This window comes from Symphalangus syndactylus, chromosome 6, assembly GCF_028878055.3.
Source record: "Symphalangus syndactylus isolate Jambi chromosome 6, NHGRI_mSymSyn1-v2.1_pri, whole genome shotgun sequence".
In the NCBI taxonomy this organism is placed as follows: Eukaryota; Metazoa; Chordata; class Mammalia; order Primates; family Hylobatidae; genus Symphalangus; species Symphalangus syndactylus.
Genome location: NC_072428.2, coordinates 141,487,583 through 141,510,459, shown reverse-complemented (window position 1 = coordinate 141,510,459; position 22,877 = coordinate 141,487,583). Strand labels below are relative to the sequence as shown.

The 22,877-nt window shown below is 41.3% G+C and overlaps 1 protein-coding gene across 6 annotated transcripts in view; it reads right to left on the bottom strand.

The window, feature by feature from the left end:
- GALNT11 (polypeptide N-acetylgalactosaminyltransferase 11) overlaps window positions 1-22,877 on the bottom strand; it is a 74,893-nt gene that overhangs the window by 11,928 nt on the left and 40,088 nt on the right. For 3 of the 6 annotated variants that reach the window (XM_055284627.2, XM_063641747.1, XM_063641746.1), the window contains 6 exons: window positions 16,009-16,341; window positions 10,512-10,635; window positions 8,164-8,330; window positions 6,049-6,174; window positions 2,717-2,966; window positions 383-500 (listed from right to left, as the gene is read on the bottom strand). In XM_055284627.2, coding sequence (XP_055140602.1) covers window positions 383-500; window positions 2,717-2,966; window positions 6,049-6,174; window positions 8,164-8,330; window positions 10,512-10,635; window positions 16,009-16,303 — 1,080 coding nt within the window. In that variant the 5' untranslated portion in view covers window positions 16,304-16,341. The remainder of the gene's footprint in view (window positions 1-382; window positions 501-2,716; window positions 2,967-6,048; window positions 6,175-8,163; window positions 8,331-10,511; window positions 10,636-16,008; window positions 16,342-22,877) is intronic. The other 3 variants (XM_055284628.2, XM_063641748.1, XM_063641749.1) reach the window with 1 other exon arrangement.

Here is a 22,877-nt window from a genome sequence, read left to right as displayed (position 1 = left end):
GCATTCATTAAGGACAATTTGTCAATAAAGATAGTCATGGAGCACTCTGGGAGGCCAAGACAGGAGGATCACTTGAGCGCAAGAGTCCGACACCAGCCTGGGCAACATAGTGAGACCCTCATCCCTACAAAAAATAGAAAAACTACAGGCACGTGCCTGTAGTCCCAGCTAATCAGGAGGCTGAGGCAAGAGGATCGCTTGAGCCCAGGAGGTCAAGGCTGCAGTGAGCCATGATCACACCACTGCACTCTAGCCTGGGCAGCAAGAAAGACCCTATCTCAAAAAAAATAATAATCAAGGAGAATATAAAGAAAATATGAGATCATGGATGAAAATCATATTCCACTACACAGTTATTGAGCATGCAAAAAAATTAAATTACCCGAAATGATATTTCCAAATTTTCTCCTCCCCAGATATCCATGCCACTATCATACTGTCCAAGTTCATGGAAATACTGTCTGTTCATGGCAAACAAACCTCCAGCCATTGTTGGTGACCTAGAAAAAGGAAAACAATTACTGTACTCATTCCATATAGTCAGTTATCTTACCTACTACTTTTGTTTAAAATAATCAGTGTCGTTTTGGAACATAACTAATAAAAATTGAATTAATGATTATGAATCATTTTATCCAGAATCAGAGAATGAGCCAGGCTGTACAATTGAATTTTCTAGATTGCTAATAATATGCTAGTATCTGGCATATGAAGGCTACTTTTCTAAGTCTCACAAGTTATTTTCCTATTATAACCATTTCTGATGGAAAGCCACCTGATGCGGTCATTCCTTCTGACAATCTCACAGAGCCTTGGGGATCGAAACTGGGCTCTAAGGTCCACCAAGGAGAGACCTGACAAACATCACACATTGGGAGTTGGACTCACACAAGTTAGACCAGTGGCTCTCAACTGGGATGACTGTGTCCCCAGCAGATATTTCATAAAGTTTGGAGCATTTTTAGCTGTCACATCTTGATGTGTTTGTGTGGCAGGGTGCTCCTAGAATCTGGGTTGAGGTCAGGGATTCTGCTACCAATCCTAAAATGCACAAGAAGGCCCCTACAACAAAGAATTATCTGGCCCAAAATATCAGTAGTGCCAAGGCTGAGAAGCCCTGTGCTGGAGTGACAAAAGCCACAGACTGGTCCTCTCAGGGACTGGAGCTAGCTTCCAGTCCACTCAATTCCTAAAACTGGATAGAGGGGATTGTGGATTCTAGTGGCCCAAGCTGCCTGCAGAAGAGAAGCAAAATTATCTCTGCAGGGAAAAAACATCATCCCAGATATGAATGTATTTCTATAATTTTTCATATATGTCTGATACTAAGCAAAAATAAATAAGCAACAAATAAATAAGCAAGCAAATGGGAATATAAAATCACATGAAAGCAAAATGAGAGAAACAACATACACCAGAAACAGATATGCAGGGGTTTCAAATATGGAATTATCAAGCAAAGACTTTCACTGCTCAGTATATTCAAAGAAAAAGACAAGGCAGAATTCGGCAGCAAATTAGTTACTTCAAAAAAGTAACCATGTTTATACATATACAAAAGACACTTTTTAAAAACAAGACCAAAAAAAATGTAAGCAGCCAATAAAAAAGAGATTATCTTAAGGGAAGCAAAGTAAGACTAACAATGCTGACTTCCTGTCTGAAACGGTGAATGCCAGAAGGTTCTTGAATGATGCCTTCAAAGGCTGAAAGAACATACATGTCTGCCACTGCCAACCTAGAACTGGATACTGAGTAAACATGTTCTTCAAAACAATGGTGAAACACAAGGACATTTTCGGAAAAACAGAGGACTAAAAACTAGGATGTCCAACTAAACGAATGACTAAGAGTGTTCTTCAGCCAGGATGGGAGCAATCCCGGATAGAGCCTGCAGCTGCAGAAAGAACAGGGTAACATAAAGCGGAGATACTTGGGCAAGCCTGTGGGAATACTGCTACGTAAGAAATGGCTTCTGGGGTTTAAATTATATGGACAACAACAATAACAAATAAACTGGGGGAGGAATAACTGAAACGTGAATGTTCTGAGATCCTGGCATTGTTTGGAGAAAGTACCAATTTTGATTACACTCTGGCATATCAAGAACAAATGTTGTATTCTTTAAAAAGTTAGAATACAGGCAAACCTCTTTGAATTCAATCTACATAAGAAATTTTTAAAGAAAACAAAAATAAGAAAGAAGAGCAGCTTTATATTACAGAAGATGAAACATAGGTAAGAACATAAAATAATTCCTATACTATGACTTAGTAATTATACTAGCAGGAATCCATCTTCAAAATCCTAATGAAAGAAAAGGCTTACGTATTAATGTTTTTCACAGCATCACTCCGGCTACCAAAGAACTGAAGGTAAGTTAGTAAACAATAAATACACCAGGGTGTTTGACATACCAAACAGCAACCACCACACGGTGCCCTCCCAGGGCTTCCTCTGCAATGGTGGCCTGGTCTGTCTGCTTCTCTCACAGGCTCTAAGTCCTTGAGGGCGCACATAGTGTCTTACTCATAAATCTTTCCTTAGGACTTGGCAGACTGCATAAAATTCAGTACATACTCAAGAATTTTTTAACGTACAAATTAAGTCCAACACTTTTGCTCCTTACAAAGAAGGAGGAATTATCTTTAATATCATTTTTTTCTCTTTTAAGGAAGCACTGGTAGGAATTTTTCAAACAAAGGAGCGATCTTACTTTATTGGTGCAGTGGCTCCCTCCGCTCCTCCTAGCTCAGAAAGGGGGACAAGATCCCATTTGAAGTGCAGCCCCCAGTTGAACCCTCCGCGGACGACAGGGGACGAGCTGTAGGCCAGCGTGTCGGCGCTGATGATGTCAATCACTGGGCACACCACGGTGTGCCAGTCCTCACGGATGGCAGCCAGCAAGGGCTGCAGCCACATCACATTCACTTCACAGTGGCTGTCCAGGAACACAAGGACTTCTCCTGGGGAGGAAACAACAGAGGCTCAGGAGAGTGTCACAACACTCAATTTAGGTACAGCCACCTGTCCAATGGGACGACACACTGACACAGTATGAAACACGACTGCCACCCTCCCAGCCCCAGACGGCTTAACTGCTCCACTACACTTCACTGCCGATGGTCAACAAGGACGTCCCTCAGCCAGTAATGCTGCATGCAGTGTCCTGCTGTAATTGAGGGGCCCATACAAATCATACGCGCGACTCTTGAAAAAACTGACAGGCAATTCAGAATCTCTTCAGTAAACAGAGTCAAAGTCTCACAGTAACAACTCAACTCTTTGTAAGGCCAGATATTGAGTATTTCAAGATGTTTTGGTGCCATGACAGTGGCCAGTTGTGTGTATTTTTATTACAATTAATCAAAATATTTCGAAGTTTAGCACACACTTAGAATACATCTCTCTGCTTCAGTAAACAGAGTACAGAGAACACAGCTGCCTTCTCACTGGTGACTAGGATATGCACTGTAACTATGGATGATGGCTGCCACACAGCAGTTCTCCCCGCAGAGAGGGAGGTGCAGCTGGTGGCGCTGTCGGGGACGCCTCTTGCTCATTTCTGTTTCTTCCATCTCCCACCTTTCCTTTCTACTGCCCCCACCCTCTTAGCTTCAGTGGCTCTCATCTGCCAGTGGGTTACGTCTTTCTTCTAGTTAGCAAAATATAAATCATCAACATTTTATCTTGCATTTTAAGCTCCTCTTGATAAATGTGAGCAGAATTGAGGTTTTTTTTTTTTAATAATTTCAAATTTTAAGAGCTCCACGATTCTTTTTTTTTTTTTTTTTGAGACGGAGTCTCGCTCTGTCGCCCAGGCTCGAGTGCAGTGGTGCGATCTCGGCTCACTGCAAGCTCCGCCTCCCGGGTTCACGCCATTCTCCTGCCTCAGCCTCTCCGAGTAGCTGGGACTACAGGCGCCCGCCACCACACCCAGCTAATTTTTTGTATTTTTAGTAGAGACGGGGTTTCACCGTGGTCTCAATCTCCTGACCTCGTGATCCGCCCGCCTCGGCCTCCCAAAGTGCTGGGATTACAAGCGTGAGCCACTGCGCCTGGCCAAGCTCCACGATTCTTCTGAGCAGTTGAGAAACTCAGAATGTCATCATCAGGTCGCATCACTGTTTTTCTAAAAGTGCACTTGTGAAATGTATCAAGATTTTACATGAACTACTTAAAGCACCAAATGTTATCTATCCAACTTCAACTAGTGATAAAAGCAATATCCCAGACAGTTTTCAATGATGCCCGTGAATCAGTCCCACAGTTCAGTGTCTGTAAACAGCCTGAAGGCGGGGGGATGTAGGCAGCTCTCCGCAGTCACTGAATGCAGAAAGGCAGAACCTCCCACATGCACATCAGTGGGGGTGAGGTGAGATCAATCACAATTGCTTCGAGGAGAAAATGGATTCAGAGCTTTTCTTAATTCTAAAAGTGTTACTTTTTCCAATTAACACCAATTTAAATGAAGGCTACACCTGGTCACAGTGAACCTGAAACAATGACTTCCATGCACACTGGCTTGCTTCTGACAGATCGTCCTGAACTAGATCTGAATGAGGACCTGAAGAGATCATAAGGGGAAAAAACCTAAATAACGATTGCTGTCTAAAAAAAGTCAATTCACAGTAAACATGCATTGTAACAGTACAATGTTTTGAGTGGCTTAATATTGAAAATACCCCAGAATTTTCACTTTATTGCTTTGCCTTGAATAACTCCACACAGCCAATTCAGTAAGTCTTTACATGACTAGAAACCTGGAAAAAAAAGTCTCACAAGCCTTGAATTCAGTCTGCATCCACTGCAGACGGGATGTAGACAAGCTGCTTCTCTTTCTTTGTTAATTGCTTCAGGTCAGTGTGGGCTTCAGAGAAAGAAGACAGATACTAAAAGTGAAGTTCTAGCTCAGCCCAGCTCACGAGCCAGTGGCTCCACAGCGGGAGGGGTGGTGAGCAGTGCCGACCACCACAAACCCAGGGGCAGGTTATCTAGGAGAGTGTGGAATACAGGAAGGACTGCAGTAGATGCTGTCACTGCTAGGGGATGTCCCCACCAAGTTCCATCATTCTCAAATGACTTTCAAAATTTTTTCACCATGTCCATGCCCTACCTGCAATATCACATGCCTAACATTTTTAAACAGATTCATTTGTTTTAATTACATTTATTTAAAATTTTTTTAATTACAATCATAAATGAAACTCAGGGAGACCAATTACACATAGGTAACCATAAAATGAAATACAACAGAATCAATATAACGTAACTGAAGACTAACCAGATACATTTTCTGCAGAAGACTGAATTTGATATCTGTTATTTCTTTTTAAAGGGGAGGATCAGTGTATGATGGAAATACACTAGTAACAATGGAGACTTTCTCCTTGATGGAATCAGAAGAATTAAGAGGAAATTTTAAAGAAAATGCCTTTTATAGTTTTGTAAGTTAATCTTACGTCCATTTACCAATTAAAGTCATGATGTGCAGCTCCAGAGGGATGTGCTCCACACTAAGAATTAAAGCATAGTTCCAATCAACAGTTTGGGTTCATACATTTTAAATTTTGTATTTAAAAACATAAAAGTTCAGTTACATTATGGTCTGGGCTTTTCTGCTTATATAAGTGAACAAGATATAAAACCTATTTGAAGGGCAATAACTATCAAAAAAGGGTCGCTATGAAAATAGACACTGAGGATTTGAGAGTTCAGCCCCCTGCACTACGTGCTTTGGGGTAGCAGGCTTGGAGTTATGAACAGGCCTTTCCCAAACAGAACAAGCCTCGTCTCGTGCTTTGGGGTAGCAGGCTTGGAGTTATGAACAGGCCTTTCCCAAACAGAACAAGCCTCGTCTCGTGCTTTGGGGTAGCAGGCTTGGAGTTATGAACAGGCCTTTCCCAAACAGAACAAGCCTCATCTCTCCTGCTGGCAATGTCCATTTGAAACACCACTTTTCATAGACTTTGCAGAATCAGGACAGGCGCTGAGGCTCGAGCCCTTGTCATCCAACACCCAAAGAGCAAAGCTAACGAGAAGTGATACCTGTCGCGTGGGCCGCGCCAATCATTCTTCCTCGAATCAACCCCTCACGCTTTGTATTTCTTATGACTTTAATTTTTCCAGGGAGGTATTTTTGGACATATTCATCTAGTTCTCCATTCAAATCATCTGAAAATAGAGTCCCACAATTATTCAAACTGTATGAGACATATATAAAGACACTTTACAGCTATTCTAAAGTTGTATCTAGTACTTGCTAAAATTTACAACAAACTATCAAGCAAATACTACAGAATATTTTATTTTAAAAGAGTATTACAGCTTATCCTGTAGGAAGAAAAAGGAAAGAAATGAAGGGTAAGAGCTGGCATACTAGCCAAGAGGAATACTTACTTTAGTTACAGACTTATTTGTATCTCCATAGCATCGAGAACAATGCTTTGCATAAAGAATGTTTGAAATGAGTATTTTGAGTGCATAAATGTTCAGCTGACCATATATAAATCACATTGATAACAAAGAAAATGAGATATAAATGCCTTTTATTACAAAGGAATTTATTTTTAGTCCATTTCAAAATAGTTAAGAAATAACTTCTATTGCACCTACCAAGAATAACAAGAACAGCATTGAATATGTCCTTTTATTAATTTAGCATCTTTCTTCCAAGGTTGCTAAATATTTTTTAAGGAATTCTATGTCATTCACCTGTACATTTCAGAATAACTTGAAAGATCGTGTAAGATAATATGCAGTAATTCCTTCCATAGTTAATATAAAAACCACCTCAAATTATGCATTTTTCCTTTTAGGTAAAATAGCCACAAAGTGAAAGTCAAATACAAGTTGACTTTAAAAACAAAAGAAAACAAAACAAAACAAAAAAAAAACATAAATTCCAGAAATCAGTATGTAACCAATCTTCTACTTGGTCCAGACTCAGATTTATTTGTTAGGTTTTTTGTTTGTTTGTTTTTGGCCAAGGTTTGAGAATTTTGCTCCCATGAGTCTTTGTCCATTTCTTTACCTTCTATATTTAAGTATACTGGTATACCAACTCTGATGTTGATACAAATGGTACTTAATAAATGCCTGAGTACGTGAAAAAGTCACTGGCATACACCTGTACCACTGTGTTTCTGCAGGCTGCTGTCATGAAAAGAGCAGAAGGCTTGGAGCTATGCAGACTAGAGGTCTCATTTCCACTCTACTACTTAACAGCTATGGGGTCTGAGCAAATTACTTAATTTTTATATTTCTCCCTCTATAAAATGGGCTTCCAGCCTTTCTTGCAAGCTGAGAGCTGAATGAGCAGTGTAATAAAAAGCCTTCTATCCTGTTTGGGTACACAAAGCCATTCTTAGCCAGAGTCTATGTTGAATTAAAGAAAGGCGTACAGAATATACAATATGTAGTGAATCATAAAATATTGGCATTCAGAGACCGTTGAGGAGCTATGAGAATGCAATCCACTTTTATCTGGGGACAAGCAGTGTAAGAGACTTAACAGAGAAGCATAAGCCAAGGCATCATGCCAACTGAAAAAGGCCCATCTCCAAAGGTCACATACTGTGTGATTCCATTTATATGACATTCTTGAAATAACAAAATCAGAGATGGAAACAAAATCATAGAGAGTTGTAGTTTCAGGGACTGGGGAAGAGTGGAGGAAAGCACGAGGCATGACTAGAAGGAGGCAGCATGAGGGCCCTCTGGGTGAGGAAACAGTTCTGTATCATTGCAGTGGGAGTTGTGGGAGTCCATCTGTGTGACAGAATGACCCTGGACCACACACACTGTACCAACGTGGATTCCTGGTTCTGATAGGGGAATGTTACGATGGAGAAACTGGGTGAAGCGTACATAGACCATCTTTGTTACTTCCTGTGAACCTACAGTTATTTCAAATAAAAAGAGGTGTGTTTTTTAAAGTAAGCCACGGAAAAAATTTCAAGGACCAAATTTGGGTAGCATAGTTTATAAGCAGGTTACAAAGATAACGGATTTCTTCAAACTTATTTGTAGTCAGCCCAGCTGTGACTGCATGCATTGGATCCCTACCTACCACGTACTTGAAAGTTCTGCTGTGTTAATGTTTGTCAGTGCTGTAATGACTAACAGCCTGGATCCAACGTTACCAGTTGCAGCATTCCTTACCAAAGTCACTATCATCATCCACAAGGATGATCTCATGAAGCAGGTGTGCTGGCGTGCGGTCTATGACACTGTGCACTGTCCGAAGCAAGGCAGAAAACGCTTCATTATAGAAACAGATAACAACACTAGCAGATGGCAGGTCAGGTGGGTAGAACTTTTCTTTACATCTGTAAAGATAAAGATGAGGAAATTCTGACATTTTAAAAGGCTCGAATGTTTTAAATTATTATTCACCTACAGATTTACTGTCCCCTTGTTCACCCTCTTCCCCGCCCTTTTTTATTTTTTGAGATAGAGTCTCGCTCTTGTTGCCCAGGCTGGAGTGCAGTGGCGCTATCTCGGCTCATCGTGACCTACGCCTCCCAGGTTCAAGCGATTCTCCGGCCTCAGCCTCCCAAGGAGCTGGGATTACAGGCATGTGCCACCACGTCCGGCTAATTCTGTATTTTTAGTAGAGACAGGGGTTTCTCCATGTTGGTCAAGCTGGTCTCAAACTCCCGACCTCAGGTGATCTGCCCACCCCAGCCTCCCAAAGTGCTGGGATTACAGGCGTGAACCACCACGCCCAGCCTGTTCAGCCTCTAACATTATGGTAACAATTTTTTTTAAAAGCATTTACAAAAACAATACAGTTTCTTCTTCAAGAGTTTTACATCTTGTTAATAATGTCTCCTTCCTATACCTGCTATCTTGTTTACTTTTGGATAAATTTTTTCTTTTTTTGAGATGGCGTCTCATCTCGCTGTCACTAGGCTGGAGTGCTGTGGCACGGTCTTGGCTCACTGCAACCGCCGACTCCCAGGTTCAAGCAATTCTCCTGCCTCAGCCTCCTGAGTAGCTGGGATTACAGGCATGCACCACCACGCCCAGCTAATTTTTGTATTTTTAGTAGAGACAGAGTTTTACCACGTTGGCCAGGATGGTCTCGATCTCCTGACCTCATGATCTGCCCACCTCACCCTCCCAAAGTGCTGGGATTACAGGTGTGAGCCACCACGTCCAGCTGGATAAACATTTTTTTAAACTTCAGGGTTTTTTTTCTGTTTTGGAAGAGAGGTTACATAAAAATTTGAGTTCTTTTTACCAAAATCACTGCAAGTGTTTCATGCAGCACCAGAAGCTAATGTCCAGCTTCTCCTCAATGAGGTTTCAAAAGGAAACAAATATAAGACTTTATATTTGAAACTTTATTTTTTTGCCCAATAATAAAAAAGATTTGAATAAATTATGATATACCAAGATAACAGAAGAGCTTCCATGTATCAAATCATTCCAAGCAACTATTTGGAAAAAAAGGGTTAGGAGCTTTAAGCAACATCAAAAAGCCATGAACTGGCTGGGTGCAGTGGCTCATGCCTGTAATCCCAGCACTTTGGGAGGCCGAGGTGGGCAGATCACGAGGTCAGGGGTTTGAGACCAGCCTGGCCAACATGGTGAAACCCTATCTCTACTAAAACTACAAAAATTAACCAGGCGTGGTGGTGTGCGCCTGTAGTCCTAGCTACTCAGGAGGCTGAGGCAGGAGAATCACTTGAACTTGGGAGGTAGAGGTTATAGTGAGCCGACATCATGCCACCACACTCCAGCCTGGGCAACAGAGTGAGACTCCATCTCAAAAAAAGAAAGTCATGAACTTAGAGAACACATCCAGAACCCTGAATTCTTTCCCAGGGCACACACAGCCCTCCAGCATCTGAGCCCTGCCTCCCTCCAGCCTTGTCACCTCTCTGCAGGGACCACTCCAGTACTATGCCCCCATTTCCCCAAACCCTATCACAGCCCTTACTCATGTGCTACCGCCAGGACTTGCTGACTTATTTGCCTCCCCTGCTAGACTCTGAGCCCTGAGAACTCAGGAACTACTACATCTGTTTGTTTCTTCCAGCGCTCAAGACGGCGTGTAGCAAACAGAAGGAGCTCAACAAATGTCTGTCTGTGGAATGACTGACCACATGCACGAAAAGCCTTTGATGGAACAAAAATAATGAAAGAGAAAAGTGAAATGAGGAGTAAACTTCTTCACTGATTTTAATTCCTATTTGCCATGAATCCAATCAATAAACACTTAGAACAAGCTTATACTCAGGTTATTTAATTAGCACCCTACTCTCCTTCCCCAGGTGATCTGAAATGTTAAAGGAGACACAGTAAGCTCTAGGACTCTGTTGGTACATCTCAGACCATGTGGCTTCACATATAACACAAGTGGAAATCTGTCTCAAGTTTCCTAGTATGCTGAATAAAGACGCTGCATTGGGAAATATGAACACTATCCTCGTGACCTCTTACGTTGACACTAAAAACATTGTGTTGTTAAAATGTATTTGCAAATCCGATAAGGCACATACGCTGCATTCCTTGTGTCTGGCACATCTCTGTGGTAGCCCAAGCGGTTACTGATAAGCATATTAAAAGCATGTTTCTGATAGCCCAAGTCTCTCAACTCCTGATCGCGTTCATTAAAAATCATACCTGCAAAAGAGTGAAGTTAGTGAATTAAATCTAGAAAGTATCATGTTACTGTTAATGATATTATGATCTTAAGAAAATCTGACTTTATCCTATTATAATCTAATATCTCTTTCCTCAAACTTAGGTTATCTCCAGGTTGAAGTCAAATTCTTGTCAGTCTAGGTCAAAGCAAGTGTGTCTTAACCATAAACACCACCTGCTCACAAGCCATAATCTTTTTCTTTTTTTTTTTTGAGATGGAGTCTCCCTCTGTTGTCAGGCTGGAGTGCAGTGGCACAATCTCGGCTCACTGCAACCTTCAACTCCCTGGTTCAAGCGATTCTCCTGCTTCAGCCTCCCGAGTAGCTGGGATTACAGGCACATGCCACTACACCCAGCTAATTTTTGTATTTTTAGTAGAGACGGGGTTTCACCATGTTGGCCAGGATGGTCTCGATCTCCTGACCTTGTGATCTGCCTACCTCGGCCTCCCAAAGTGCTGGGATTACAGGCGTGAGACACCACGCCTGGCCACAAACCATAATCTTAAGGATAGTTTATTATATTCAAGAGAAAAATTTACCTGCAACCAGGAAAAAATTTTTTATAATTTTCCATTAAAGCAATAGATTTTAGAACCCCAGTGGCCCTCAACAGGCCTCAATTACATGCGAGTTTTTACAGGAGTCCCTCCCCAGAAAAAGGCGATTGATAAGCTTTTCTATAAAAAGAGCTTCCCGGGTCAGACACAATGGCTCACGCCTGTGATCCCAGCACTTTGGGAGGCCAAGGCAGGAGGACTGCTTGAGCCCAGCCTGGGCAACACAGCGAGACCTTGTCTCTACTACAAAAAAAAAAAAAAAAAAAAAATAGCCAGGTGTGGTAGCTCAGTGGCTCACACCTACAGTCTCCATGACTTGGCTACTCAGGAGGCTGAGGCAGGAAGATTGCTTGAGCCCAGGACATCAAGGCTGCAGTGAGCCACAGTTGTGCCACTGTACTCCAGCCAGGGTGACAGAGTGAGATCCTGTCTTTAAAAAAAAAAAAAAAAAAGCTTCACAGTTTCTGGTTTCATTGTGAGGGAATTCCTCCACAGGCCTAATCAAAGTCACTGTAATATTAGGCAGGGCGCGGTTGCTTATGCCTGTAATCCCAGCACTATGGGAAGTAGAGGCAGGCAGATTGCTTGAGGTCAGGAGTTCAAGACCAGCCTGGCCAACATGGTGAAACCCCATCTCTACTAAAAATACAAAAAAAAAAAAACTAGCTGGGAGTGGTGGTGCATTCCTGTAGTCCCAGCTACTCGGGAGGCTGAGGCAGGAGAATCTCTTAAACCCGGGAGGCAGAGGTTGCAGTGAGCCAAGAACGCACCACTGCACTCCATCCTGAGCAACAGAGCAAGACTTTGTCTCAAAAAATAAATAAATAAATAAATAAAAGTCCAGTTTTAAAAAAATAGTAGAACTCTGTTCCTTTAATACAGTGAATGTTTTATGAATATCCAGGTGTAAAGGGATGAGATATAGAATGCAGTGTTTCCGGCCAGGCGTGGTGGCTCGTGCCTGTAATCCCAGCACTTTGGGAGGCCGAGGTGAGTGGATCACGGGAGGTCAGCAGTTCGACACCAGCCTGACCAACATGGTGAAACCCCGTATCTACTAAAAACACAAAAATTAGCCAGGCATGGTGGCACACGCCTGTAATCCCAGCTACTTGGGGGGCTGAGGCAGGAGAATCCCTTGAACCTAGGAGGCGGAGACTGCAGCGAGCCAAGATCATGCCACTGTACTCTAGCCTGGGTGACAAAAGCAAAACTCTGTCTCAAAAAAATAGAATGCAGTGTTTCCCCAATTTATCTGAACGCAACTAGTGTCCCCGAATCTACTTTGAGAAACATTATCTCTTAATATGCCTTCTCTCTGAAACTGTTTCAACTGCAGTTCATCCTTTGTAAACACAAAACAACAAACCTCCACTAGCATTTTATACAAGGAGAGAAACTCCAGAAGAGAAGAGACTTTGGTGATGACCAAAACATAAAAGAAATAAAATTAAAATTGCTTGATACCTAGAACCTAGAGCAGAGCCTTGTGCAAAGAAGATTCTCAATAAATACTCCTTAATTCAACAAGTACCAGAACACGAAAGAATCATGTTCTATTATAGGTCTCTTGAAAACATTCCATATGAAAAGATTGTTTTAGCTTACTTTTCTTATTCCCCTACTCAGATAAAATTGTAGCCAAACCTCAACTAGTTAATATGCCAGAGGACCTTTTTCAATTAATTTTATAATTAATTTCAGATTAAATGAGAAAATGTTTTTAATTTTAAATTTATTGTTGATTTTTTTTTTTTTTTTTTTTTTTTTGAGACACGGTCTTGCTCTGTGCCCCGGGTTGGAGTGCAGTAGTGCAATCTCGGCTCACTGCAGCCTCTGCCTCCTGGGCCCAAACAGTCCTCATAAGTAGCTGGGACTACAGCCATGTGCCCCCACACTCAGCTAATTTTTAAACTTTCGGTAGATACCACCTTAAGCTGGTCTTAAACTTCTGAGTCCAAGCGATCTACCAGCCTCAGCCTCCCAAAGTGCTGGGATAACAGGTGTGAGCCACCATGCCTGGCCAATAATCTTTCTCAAATGTACCTTTTTATAGGTTCCTTTCCCTGCTTGTTCAGTAATTCTCTACTCAGAGAAATCGGCATACTTTTAACTACTACATTATTTATACTAATTCCTTCTATATTAAATTTATTTTATGTAAGAAATTTTGGATGTTTTTCATTTTTTAACTGTGATAATCATGCACATAACATAAAACATACCATTAGTGACATTTAGTACATTCTCAATGTTGTACAACCAGCATGATTATCTAGCTGCAGAATATTTTCAGCACCGCAGAAGAAAACCCTATACCCATTAAAGCGGTTATGCCCATTCCTCCCGTTCCCCAGTCCCTGGGAACCACTCATTTGCCTTCTGTCTCCATGGACCTGCCTATTCTAGACATTTCACATAAAGGGAACCTTACAACATGCGACCTTTTGTGTCTGGCTTCTTTCACAAGCATAGTGTTTTCAAGGTTCATCCATGTTGTAGCATGTATCACACGTCATTCCTTTCTCTGTCTGAATAATATTCCATGGTATGGATAGACCACACTTAGTTTATCCCTTCATCAGTTGAAGGATATTTGGATAACATGTTGTCACCTTCTGTCTATTGAGAATAGTGCTGCTATGAACATTGAGTACAAGTTTTTGAGCGCCTGTTGGCAATTCTTCCAAGTACAAACCCTGGAGTGGTATTGCTGGGTTATATGATAATTCTACGTTTAATTTATGGAGGAACCGCCAAACTGTCTATAGTGGCTGCACTATTTTCCATTCCCACCAGCAACGTGTGAGGGCTCCGGTTTCTCCACGTCTTCACTGTCGCCTGCTACTCTCCTTTTCAAGTTTATTATTATAGCCCTCCCAGTGGGTATGAGATGGCTATCTCATTGTTTCGATTGTCATTTCTGTAATCACTATTTATATTAAGCATCTTTTCATCTGCTTGTTGGCCGTTTGTATGTCTTCTTTGGAGAAATGTCTATCAAATCCTTCACCCATTTTAAAATTGAGCCATCTGTCTTTTTATTAGTGAGTTTTAAGAATTGTTCAGGCCAGGTACAGTGGTTCATGCCTATAGTCTCAGCACCTTGGGAGGCAAAGGCAGGCGAATGGCTTGAGCCCAGGAGTTCGAGACCAGCTTGGGCAACATGGTGAAACCTTGTCTCTACAAAATATACAAAAATTAGCTGGGCATAGTGGTACACCCCTGTAGCCCCAGCTACTCGAGAGGCTGAGGCAGGAGGATCACACGAGCCAAGGAGGTTGAGGCTGCAGTGAGTCGTGACTGCACCACTGCCCTCCACCGCAGGTGACAAGAGCGAGACCCTGTCTCAAAATGAAATAAAATTACAAACAAGCATTCTTTATATATTCTGGATACTGAACCCTTATTAGAAATATGATTTACAAATATTTTCTTCCATTCTGTGGGTTGTCTTTTTTCTTTTTTTTTTGAGACATAGTCTTGCTCTGTCGCCCAGGCTACAGTACAATGGCACGATCTTGACTCACTGCAACCTCCGCCTCCCGGGTTCAAGCGATTCTCTTGCCTCAGCCTCCCGAGTAGCTGGGATTACGGGCACCTGCCACCATGCCCAGCTAATTTTGTATTTTAGTAGAGATAGGGTTTCACCATGTTGGTCAGGCTGGTCGCAAATTCCTGCCCTCAGGTGATCCACCCACCTCCACCTTCCAAAGTGCTGGGATTACAGGCATGAGCCACTGCACCCAGCCCTTTTTTCACATTCTTGATGTGTTATTTGATGTACGGAAGTTTTTATTTTTGATGTAGTCCAATTTATTTTTAAAATTGGAAGGTCTGAGTCTTACAACTTTGTTCTTTTTCAGACGGTTTTGGCTATTCAGAGCCTCTTGTAATTCCATATTAATTTTAGGATAACCTTTTCCCTCTTTACAACAAAGACCACTGACATTTTGATAGGGATTGCACTGAATCTATATATTGCTTTGGGTGATATCTACATCTTAACAGTATTTAGTATTCCATTCTATGAACCTGGAATATCTTTCCATTTATGTAGGTTTACTTTGATTTCTTTCAGCAATGTTTTACAGTTTTCAGCATACAAATCTTGCAGCTCCTTGGCTAAATTTATTCCTAAGTGTTTTATGACTTTTGATGCTATTGTAAATGAAACTGATCTCTTAATTGCATTTTTCAGGCCACTCATTGCTAGAGTATAGAAATGCAACTGGTTTTTGCCTGTTTATCTAGTACCTGCAACTGCCAAATTCATTTATTACATCTAATAGGTTTTTTGTGGATTCTTTACGATAGTCTTTCCCTTATTAACAATCCTAGCAATTAAAACCTTCTTCCAGGGCTGGGCACAGTGGTGCATGCCTATAGTCCCAGCTACTTTTAAGGTTGAGGTGGGAGGACAGCTTGAGCCCAAGAACTCGGGGACAGCCTGGGCAATATGGTGAGACCCCATCTCTTAAAAAAACAAACAAAAAACAAACCCCTTCTACCATAGGTTCCATTTTCTTTCTAGCCTTTTAATTTTTCTTTTTTTTTTCTTCCCTGGACCTTGTTTGTTTTCTCATAAAATACTGAAGTCAGAACTGGATAAATTAGAATATATCTCCCCACTGAGTCTGCAGAAACCACAGAACTTCAGCTACTTCACAAACAAAATAAATCAGTGAGGGAAAAAATGATGCAGCATTTCTAATCTCCTAATTAATCTAATTAATCAAACTCCCAGTGATTAAATACATTGATATGGATGCTGGTAAACATCATATACTTACCTAATTCAGAAGAGAATTTCAAGTGGCCTTCTTCTGGATCTTCAACATGACTGTCTATCACATCATCGATTTTGTTTGCTTTGAACTGTGGCTCGAGTACTCGACTTGGGCCTCGAGTGAAACGGGGATAGAATTTTTTTGGAGATGGTCCGTGGGGCCCAGACCCCTTGATGGGCACATTCTTAAGTGGCTGAGTCACTTCACTGAAGTTGAAATAAACAAAAAGCAAAACTGTCCAGGTCGCAGATGTAAAAAGGCACCCATAACAGAAATACCGAACTGTGACACTTCCCATTATAGACCTAGCATAGCTGAAGGGCCATTGTCAATTTCCTAAAAAAGAAGAATAAATATGTTAGACACTTCAGTACATTTTTAAATCATCCACCAAATACAGAATCACTGTTTTCCAAACCACCAAGTAGGACCACTATGCATACAGTTAATGGAGATTCAAATACAAGAAGATACATGGATAGTACTGAGTTTTTAAAAAGGGTTCAACAATGAAAACCTCAGGCCCATGGGTTAATGCTCAGAGAACCAATGGCAGTGAAATAGCTGACTTATTCATTTGCCCATGTTAATGGATACTTCTTCACCTTTGTTCTGGACTGCTTTCAGTTGGGCAATTTTTCTCATCAGGTTATAACTTTTCACAAGGAAAATAACAAGTACCACATGTATCATAACAGGACAACTCAAGTCCCTTCCAACTATACAACTGCAAGATTCTTTTTTTAATCCAAAGATCTTAAGAATCTATTGTTAAAAATAAGCAACTCTAAGCAACTCTGGCCAGGTGCGGTGGCTCACAGTTGTAATCCCAGCACTTTGGGAGGCTGAGGTGGGTGGATCATTTGAGATCAGAAGTTCGAGACCAGCCTGGCCAACCTGGTAAAACCCTGTATCTACTAAAAATACAAAAATTAACTGGGGGTGGTGGCGGGCGCCTATAATCCCAGCTACTTGGGAAGCTGAGGCTGGAGAATCTCTTGAACCAGGGAAGTGGAGGTTGTGGTGAGCCAAGATTGTACCACTGCACTCTGGCCTGGGCAACAGAGCAAGACTGTCTCAAAATAAAAATAAATAAATATAAGCAACTTAAAAAAAAAAAGTTCTACTTTCCAATCAAAGGTTATGCCTGCCTTATAGTCCACTCTAAATCTAAGTTATTTTCAAATAAAGAGTTCAGGCAATTATGTTCCCTCACCTATAAAACAAGGCAAGAACTAAACGTAGCACTGAACAGCAATTTTTCCTAAGCTTTTTATTTATTTTTTTCTTTTTAAGACAGAGTCTCACTCTGTCACCCAGGCTGGAGTAAAGTGGCAGGATCTTGGCTCACTGCAACCTCTGCCTCCCGGGTTCAAGAGATTCTCCTGCCTCAGCCTCCCAAGTAGCTGGGATTACAGGTGCGTGCCACCACGCCTGGCTAATTTTTGGATTTTTAGTAGAGATGGGGTTTCACCATGTTGGCCAGGATGGTCTCAAACTCCTGACCTCAGGTGATCCGCCTGCCTCGGCCTCTCAAAGTGCTGGGATTACAGGCGTGAGGCCACCGTGCCTGGCAATTTTTCCCAAGCTTTCCGATATCTGATCTTCATGGAGGCTAACACAATTTTCTAAGGAATTCTTTCTAAGGAGCCCAATGCACATATAAAATCATCTCACTAAACAGACTTATGGCAGAGAAACCCTATAAGCAATGTAGATACATAAGAAAACTGCACAGAGATACTGCTTTTAAGTTACTTATTTCTACAGCACAAAATAATCTTAAAAATGGTATTGTCCCCAAAAGATCAGGACAAAGCAAATTGGCATCAGTAAAGCACCACTGTAAAAATTAGGTTCTCTTGTACAAGGTTATGCCGTAAGCCTAGAAGATGGTAAACAGTTCAGTTTCTTAACTGTCTGCCAACCAAGAACTATTAAGTATTCTACTACAAGACAATTAAAAAGTAAAAAAATAAAACAACAGTTAACATACCAAAACAAAACAAAAACCCAACCAAACAAAAACTCCCACCAACAGTAATACCAGAGGCATGGCTGGAAATGACAATAGTACAAAGGAAAACCAGGCGCCAATGAAAGCGCTATGTCAGCTGCAGGCACTTTTAAAACGAAAGACATAAAAAAAATACTTGAAGTAGAAGAAAATGTTCTCTCAGTAAGGAAGCCCATGAGAGCAAATGAAAAGACAAAAAAAAAATGCAATGTGCAACTTTGTAACAAAAATATTGCAACAAAAATGTACAGAGCAGTGACATTTAGGTGAAACAGACATTGTAACTCCCTAAAATGTTCGCTTAGAGGTAGACAAAGAGCAAGTAAACAAACAACAAAAACAAAAGCACTGCTTCTTCCAAAGGCCATGAGATCCTAAAGTTAAAGAGTGTAACCGGACAGGCTGCTCTGAATCCACGAGGAAACCAGGCACCTAGGGAGCCAACCCCTTCTTCAACCACATAGCAAGATTCACGCTTACAGGTTGTTTTCCTCAAACCACTCCCGGCCTTCCCGCTTCCACCATGGGCTGCTTGGCCCTCACAAAAGGGAACCATCCAAAACAGACCCTGAAGAAACCAAGGGCTGCTCCATTAGCAGCTATGAAAGATGGACACTGATGTCGCTTCTTGTGTTTTCTTTAGCCGGATTCCCACTATCATGTTGGACCATGCCCAACCCTGCCTCCAAATGTCTTGGTTAGTGTTCCTGCTGTCACCTTTACCTAAATTCCACATAAGGAACTTTGCCCTACCCTCAATTTCATCATCATCCAGGACTGATGTGATGACTTCTTCACGTCTAAGTTAAAACCTCCCTCTCCGGCTGGGTGTGGTGGCTCACACCTGTAATTCTAGGACTTTGGGAGGCCAAAGTGGGCAGATCACCTGAGGTTAGGAGTTGGAGACCAGCCTGGGCAACATGGTGAAACCCCGTCTCTACTAAAAATACAAAAAATTAGGGCTGGGCATGGTGGCTCACGCCTGTAATCCCAGTACTTTGGGAGGCCAAGGTGGGCGGATCACTAAGTCAGGACTTAGAGACCAGGCTGGCCAACATGGTGAAACCCTGTCTCTACTAAAAATACAAAAAATTAGCGGGGCGTGGAGGCACGCACCTGTAATTCCAGCTACTCGGGAGGCTGAGGCAGGAGAATCGTTTGAACCCAGGAGGCGGAGGTTGCAGTGAGCCAAGATCGCGCCATTGCAATCTAGCCGGGGCGACAGTGCGAGACTCTGACTCACAAAAATAATAATAATAATAATAATAAAAAATAAATATATAAATTAGCCAGGCGTGGTGGCGGGCGCCTGTAATCCCAGCTACTTGGGTGGCTGAGGCAGGAGAAATTGCTTGAACCCGGGAGGCAGAGGTTGCAGTGAGCCAAGATCGCACCACTGCATTCCAGCTTGGGCGACAGAGTGAGACTCCACATGAAACAACAACAACAACAACAAAAACTCCCTCTCCAACCACAACCCTGACTCCTCAGCTGCATCCACCCCTATGTCTTCAGTCTCATGACAGGCAAAGTCCAGGCACTCAGCCCTTCCCACTTCCCTTACGATTTAATTCTATTTCTGTCTCCAGCTATACAGCCCGTAATGGCTTTACTTCCTTCTCTATCCAGCTGGGAACACCGTGTTAAATAACACATTAGAAAGTGAGAAGTGCTGAGGAGAGAAAATAAAGCAGGGAAGAGCAACGAGGAGGAGAAGGTGTGTGAAGCTTCAGGAAGATGGAGAGGGAAGGCCTCCCTGAAAACTGATACTTGCGTCAAGATGTAAACTGAATAGTGAGTACTGCAGCTATCTGGGGAAGAGCTATGCGGGGTGGGGGGTGGGGTGGGGGGGTGGCGGATTAAAAGCAAAGGCTCTTGAGGAGTGCCACCAGTGGGGTCAAGGAGCCACGTGCTGTGACCAAGACAAGTACACTAAAAACCAATGGTAACAAAGTAACTAGAAAGGTTACAAAATGTGCAAATGAACACTATAGAGATTTCTACAGAACTAAGTAGTGAAAATACAACTTTTTAAAAACCCATAGGATATGGCTAAATTTATAGCTTTTGATGCCTATATTAGAAAATATGACCACAAACTATGAATTAAGAAAAATATAACTGAATAAACCCAAGGAACATAAAAGAATAATAAAAACATTATCAGGAATTAATAGAGAATGAAAATAAGACAACAGAAGCCAAATGCTGGTTCTTTAAAAGATCAGTAAAATTAACAAAATGAAACTGCCTTTGCAAAACAGTAGAAGAAATCTGACACAGCTGACCTCCAAACTGTCCCTGGTCACTCCTGGGTGTATGCCAAGCTAACTTTAGGAGAAATGTGGTTTCCAGTTCAACTTAGGAGCAAGGATGATAACAGCCCCTCCCTATAACTAGCCCCTTTCTTTGATCAGGGACTGAAAACCACCTCTGTAAGCAAGAATATGATAATGGGAACTGGAAGGGCCTAAACTCCACAGAAATGTAGGTGTAGTTTCTATAATCCCTTACTGCTCGGGAGTCATGTGGCCAGACAGTCGCAAAATTCATGACTTCCTCGATTGTTCCTATAGATAACATCATTATTGTAGAACCTGTAGAAAGTAAAAAGTTCCTCTTCAAAGTTTCCCTTCTTGTTAAAGAGTAAATCATAAGTGTTAGAAATAATAGTTTATTTTAAAGACTAACTTCCTTTAAGCCTCTTCACTTTATGCTAATAACTCTTTGTTAAGCCCTATCCTATGTAGCTGTTAAACATGCTCACAGGTGTGTAGTACATTCTATGTCCTTGTACCTTAACCAAAATATTTGTGCTGGACATGCTTACGGGCACGTTCCAGCTCGCAGCCTATGCCCCTCCCCTATTTGGCATAAGCAACTTCCTCTTTTCCTTTGTCTTTCCATTACTTTTACCTATTTAGAAAAGTTTTAAACTGTTAGCCAATCGGGTTTTAGTTTAGATTGTGTGGTCTGGCTCCAGCCAATGGAGACAGGACACAGTAGCAGGAACAAACAGCATAAGGGATAAAAATTACGTCTTTCCTTTGTTCAAATGTGCTCTCGCCATTATTCCAACTGCGATGAGCGCCCTTTCTGCAGAAAATACAGATTGCCTTGCTGAGAGAATTAAATTTATATTTGAGTGCTATTTCTTTATGGCACCAGGGAACAAACATTTTACATATAACAAACCTAAGATTTTGTTTTTTGAGATATCTTTCAGATGGATCCTACCCAGGCTTGTGACTCATGACTCAACTGGTCCCAGAGGTGAACTCTGTGCACAAAGACTGTTGTTCACCCCCCTATGATTTCATCCCCAACCAATTAGCCACACCCGTTCCCTAGCCCCCTGCCCACCAAACTGTCCATAAAAACCTTAAACTCTGAGCCTTCAGGAAAATGGATTTGAGTGATAGGCCCAGTTCTCCTGCATGGGCCAGCTTCACATGAATGAAGTTCTTTCTTGACTGCAATGCTATGGTCTCACGATATGATTTTGTCTGTGGAGTGGGCAGGAAGAACCCGTCGGGCAATTACACAAGCACTGGCAAAACATATCAAGAAAAATGAACGCATAAGATGACAATGAGAAAGAGGCATAAATACAGACACAGATTGAAAATAGGAGCACTGTTTACAAATTCAGGTGAAATGATCAAATTCCTAGAAAAAAATAAATGCACAACACCAGCTCTGGAAAATCAGGAACCTGGATGCCCTATAGTCCCTTTGAATGTTAAACTATCATAAAAACATTTCTAGGTGATTTTAAAAGTTAGTTCTACCAAGTTCTAAAGAACAGATGATTTTAGGCAGATGCAATGGCCTTCAGAGGACAGAAAATGAGGAAAGATTCTCCATGTCCCTTTCTAAGGCTGTTACCACCCTGATATCAAAATAAGGGCAGTTTAAGTAAAGAATATTAAAGACAATCTCAGAGAGATTACAGAAATCTTAAAAAAAAAAAAAAAAAAAAAACCCTGAAACCAACCATGTTTTTAAAAACTGAATATACCATGAACAAGTTGTATTTACTTCAAGTACTCAAAGTTGGTCCAATATTTGAAAAACCACCTTCATAAATTAAAAAGAAAAAAACCCACATTGTTTGATCAATGGAGATAAAGAGTTTATTACAATTCAACACTCAATTCTTAACAAACTAGGAAAAATAGGGAAATCTTTGCCTGACAAAGAGCATCTCTAAAAATCTTATAGCAAACATGATACTAAACAACGAAACAACAAAACCATTTTCTTTAAAACTAAAAGACAAAGGTTTCCATAACACTTGTATCACACTACCATAAATATAATAATGGAGGGCAGTAGTTTCAAAATACAGAAATCCTTGGAGTATTTATTAAAAATACAGATTCCCAGGGCTCCACGCCAGCTATGCCAAATGGGAATTCCCAGAGATAAGGTTAAGGAATCTTTAGCTTAAACAAGCCTCCAAGTTAACTCTGATGCACAGCCAGATTTGGGAATCAATGATATATAATGAAAAGACAAGACTGAATTCTAATCCCATTCTGCCATATATCAGTAATGCAACTTTGGAAAAATTAGCAGATTTTCTTAGCCTCATTTTCATCAACTGTATTCCAAGTTAACGACATTGTCCATCTTATTGAATACTCAGAATGAAATGAAATACTCAGAATTACACAAGGTAAAATATGTAAAGTGTCAGATACAATGACTGACACACAAAACACCACCGTTTGCACTGAACCAAGATAATCTTCACAAGGACTGTGGCTTGCATTTGCTGTTTGTTTTCTTGTTTAATGTTTTCCCTTCACTTGGCACAATAAATAGCCCACAGAAAATGCTCAAAAGTATC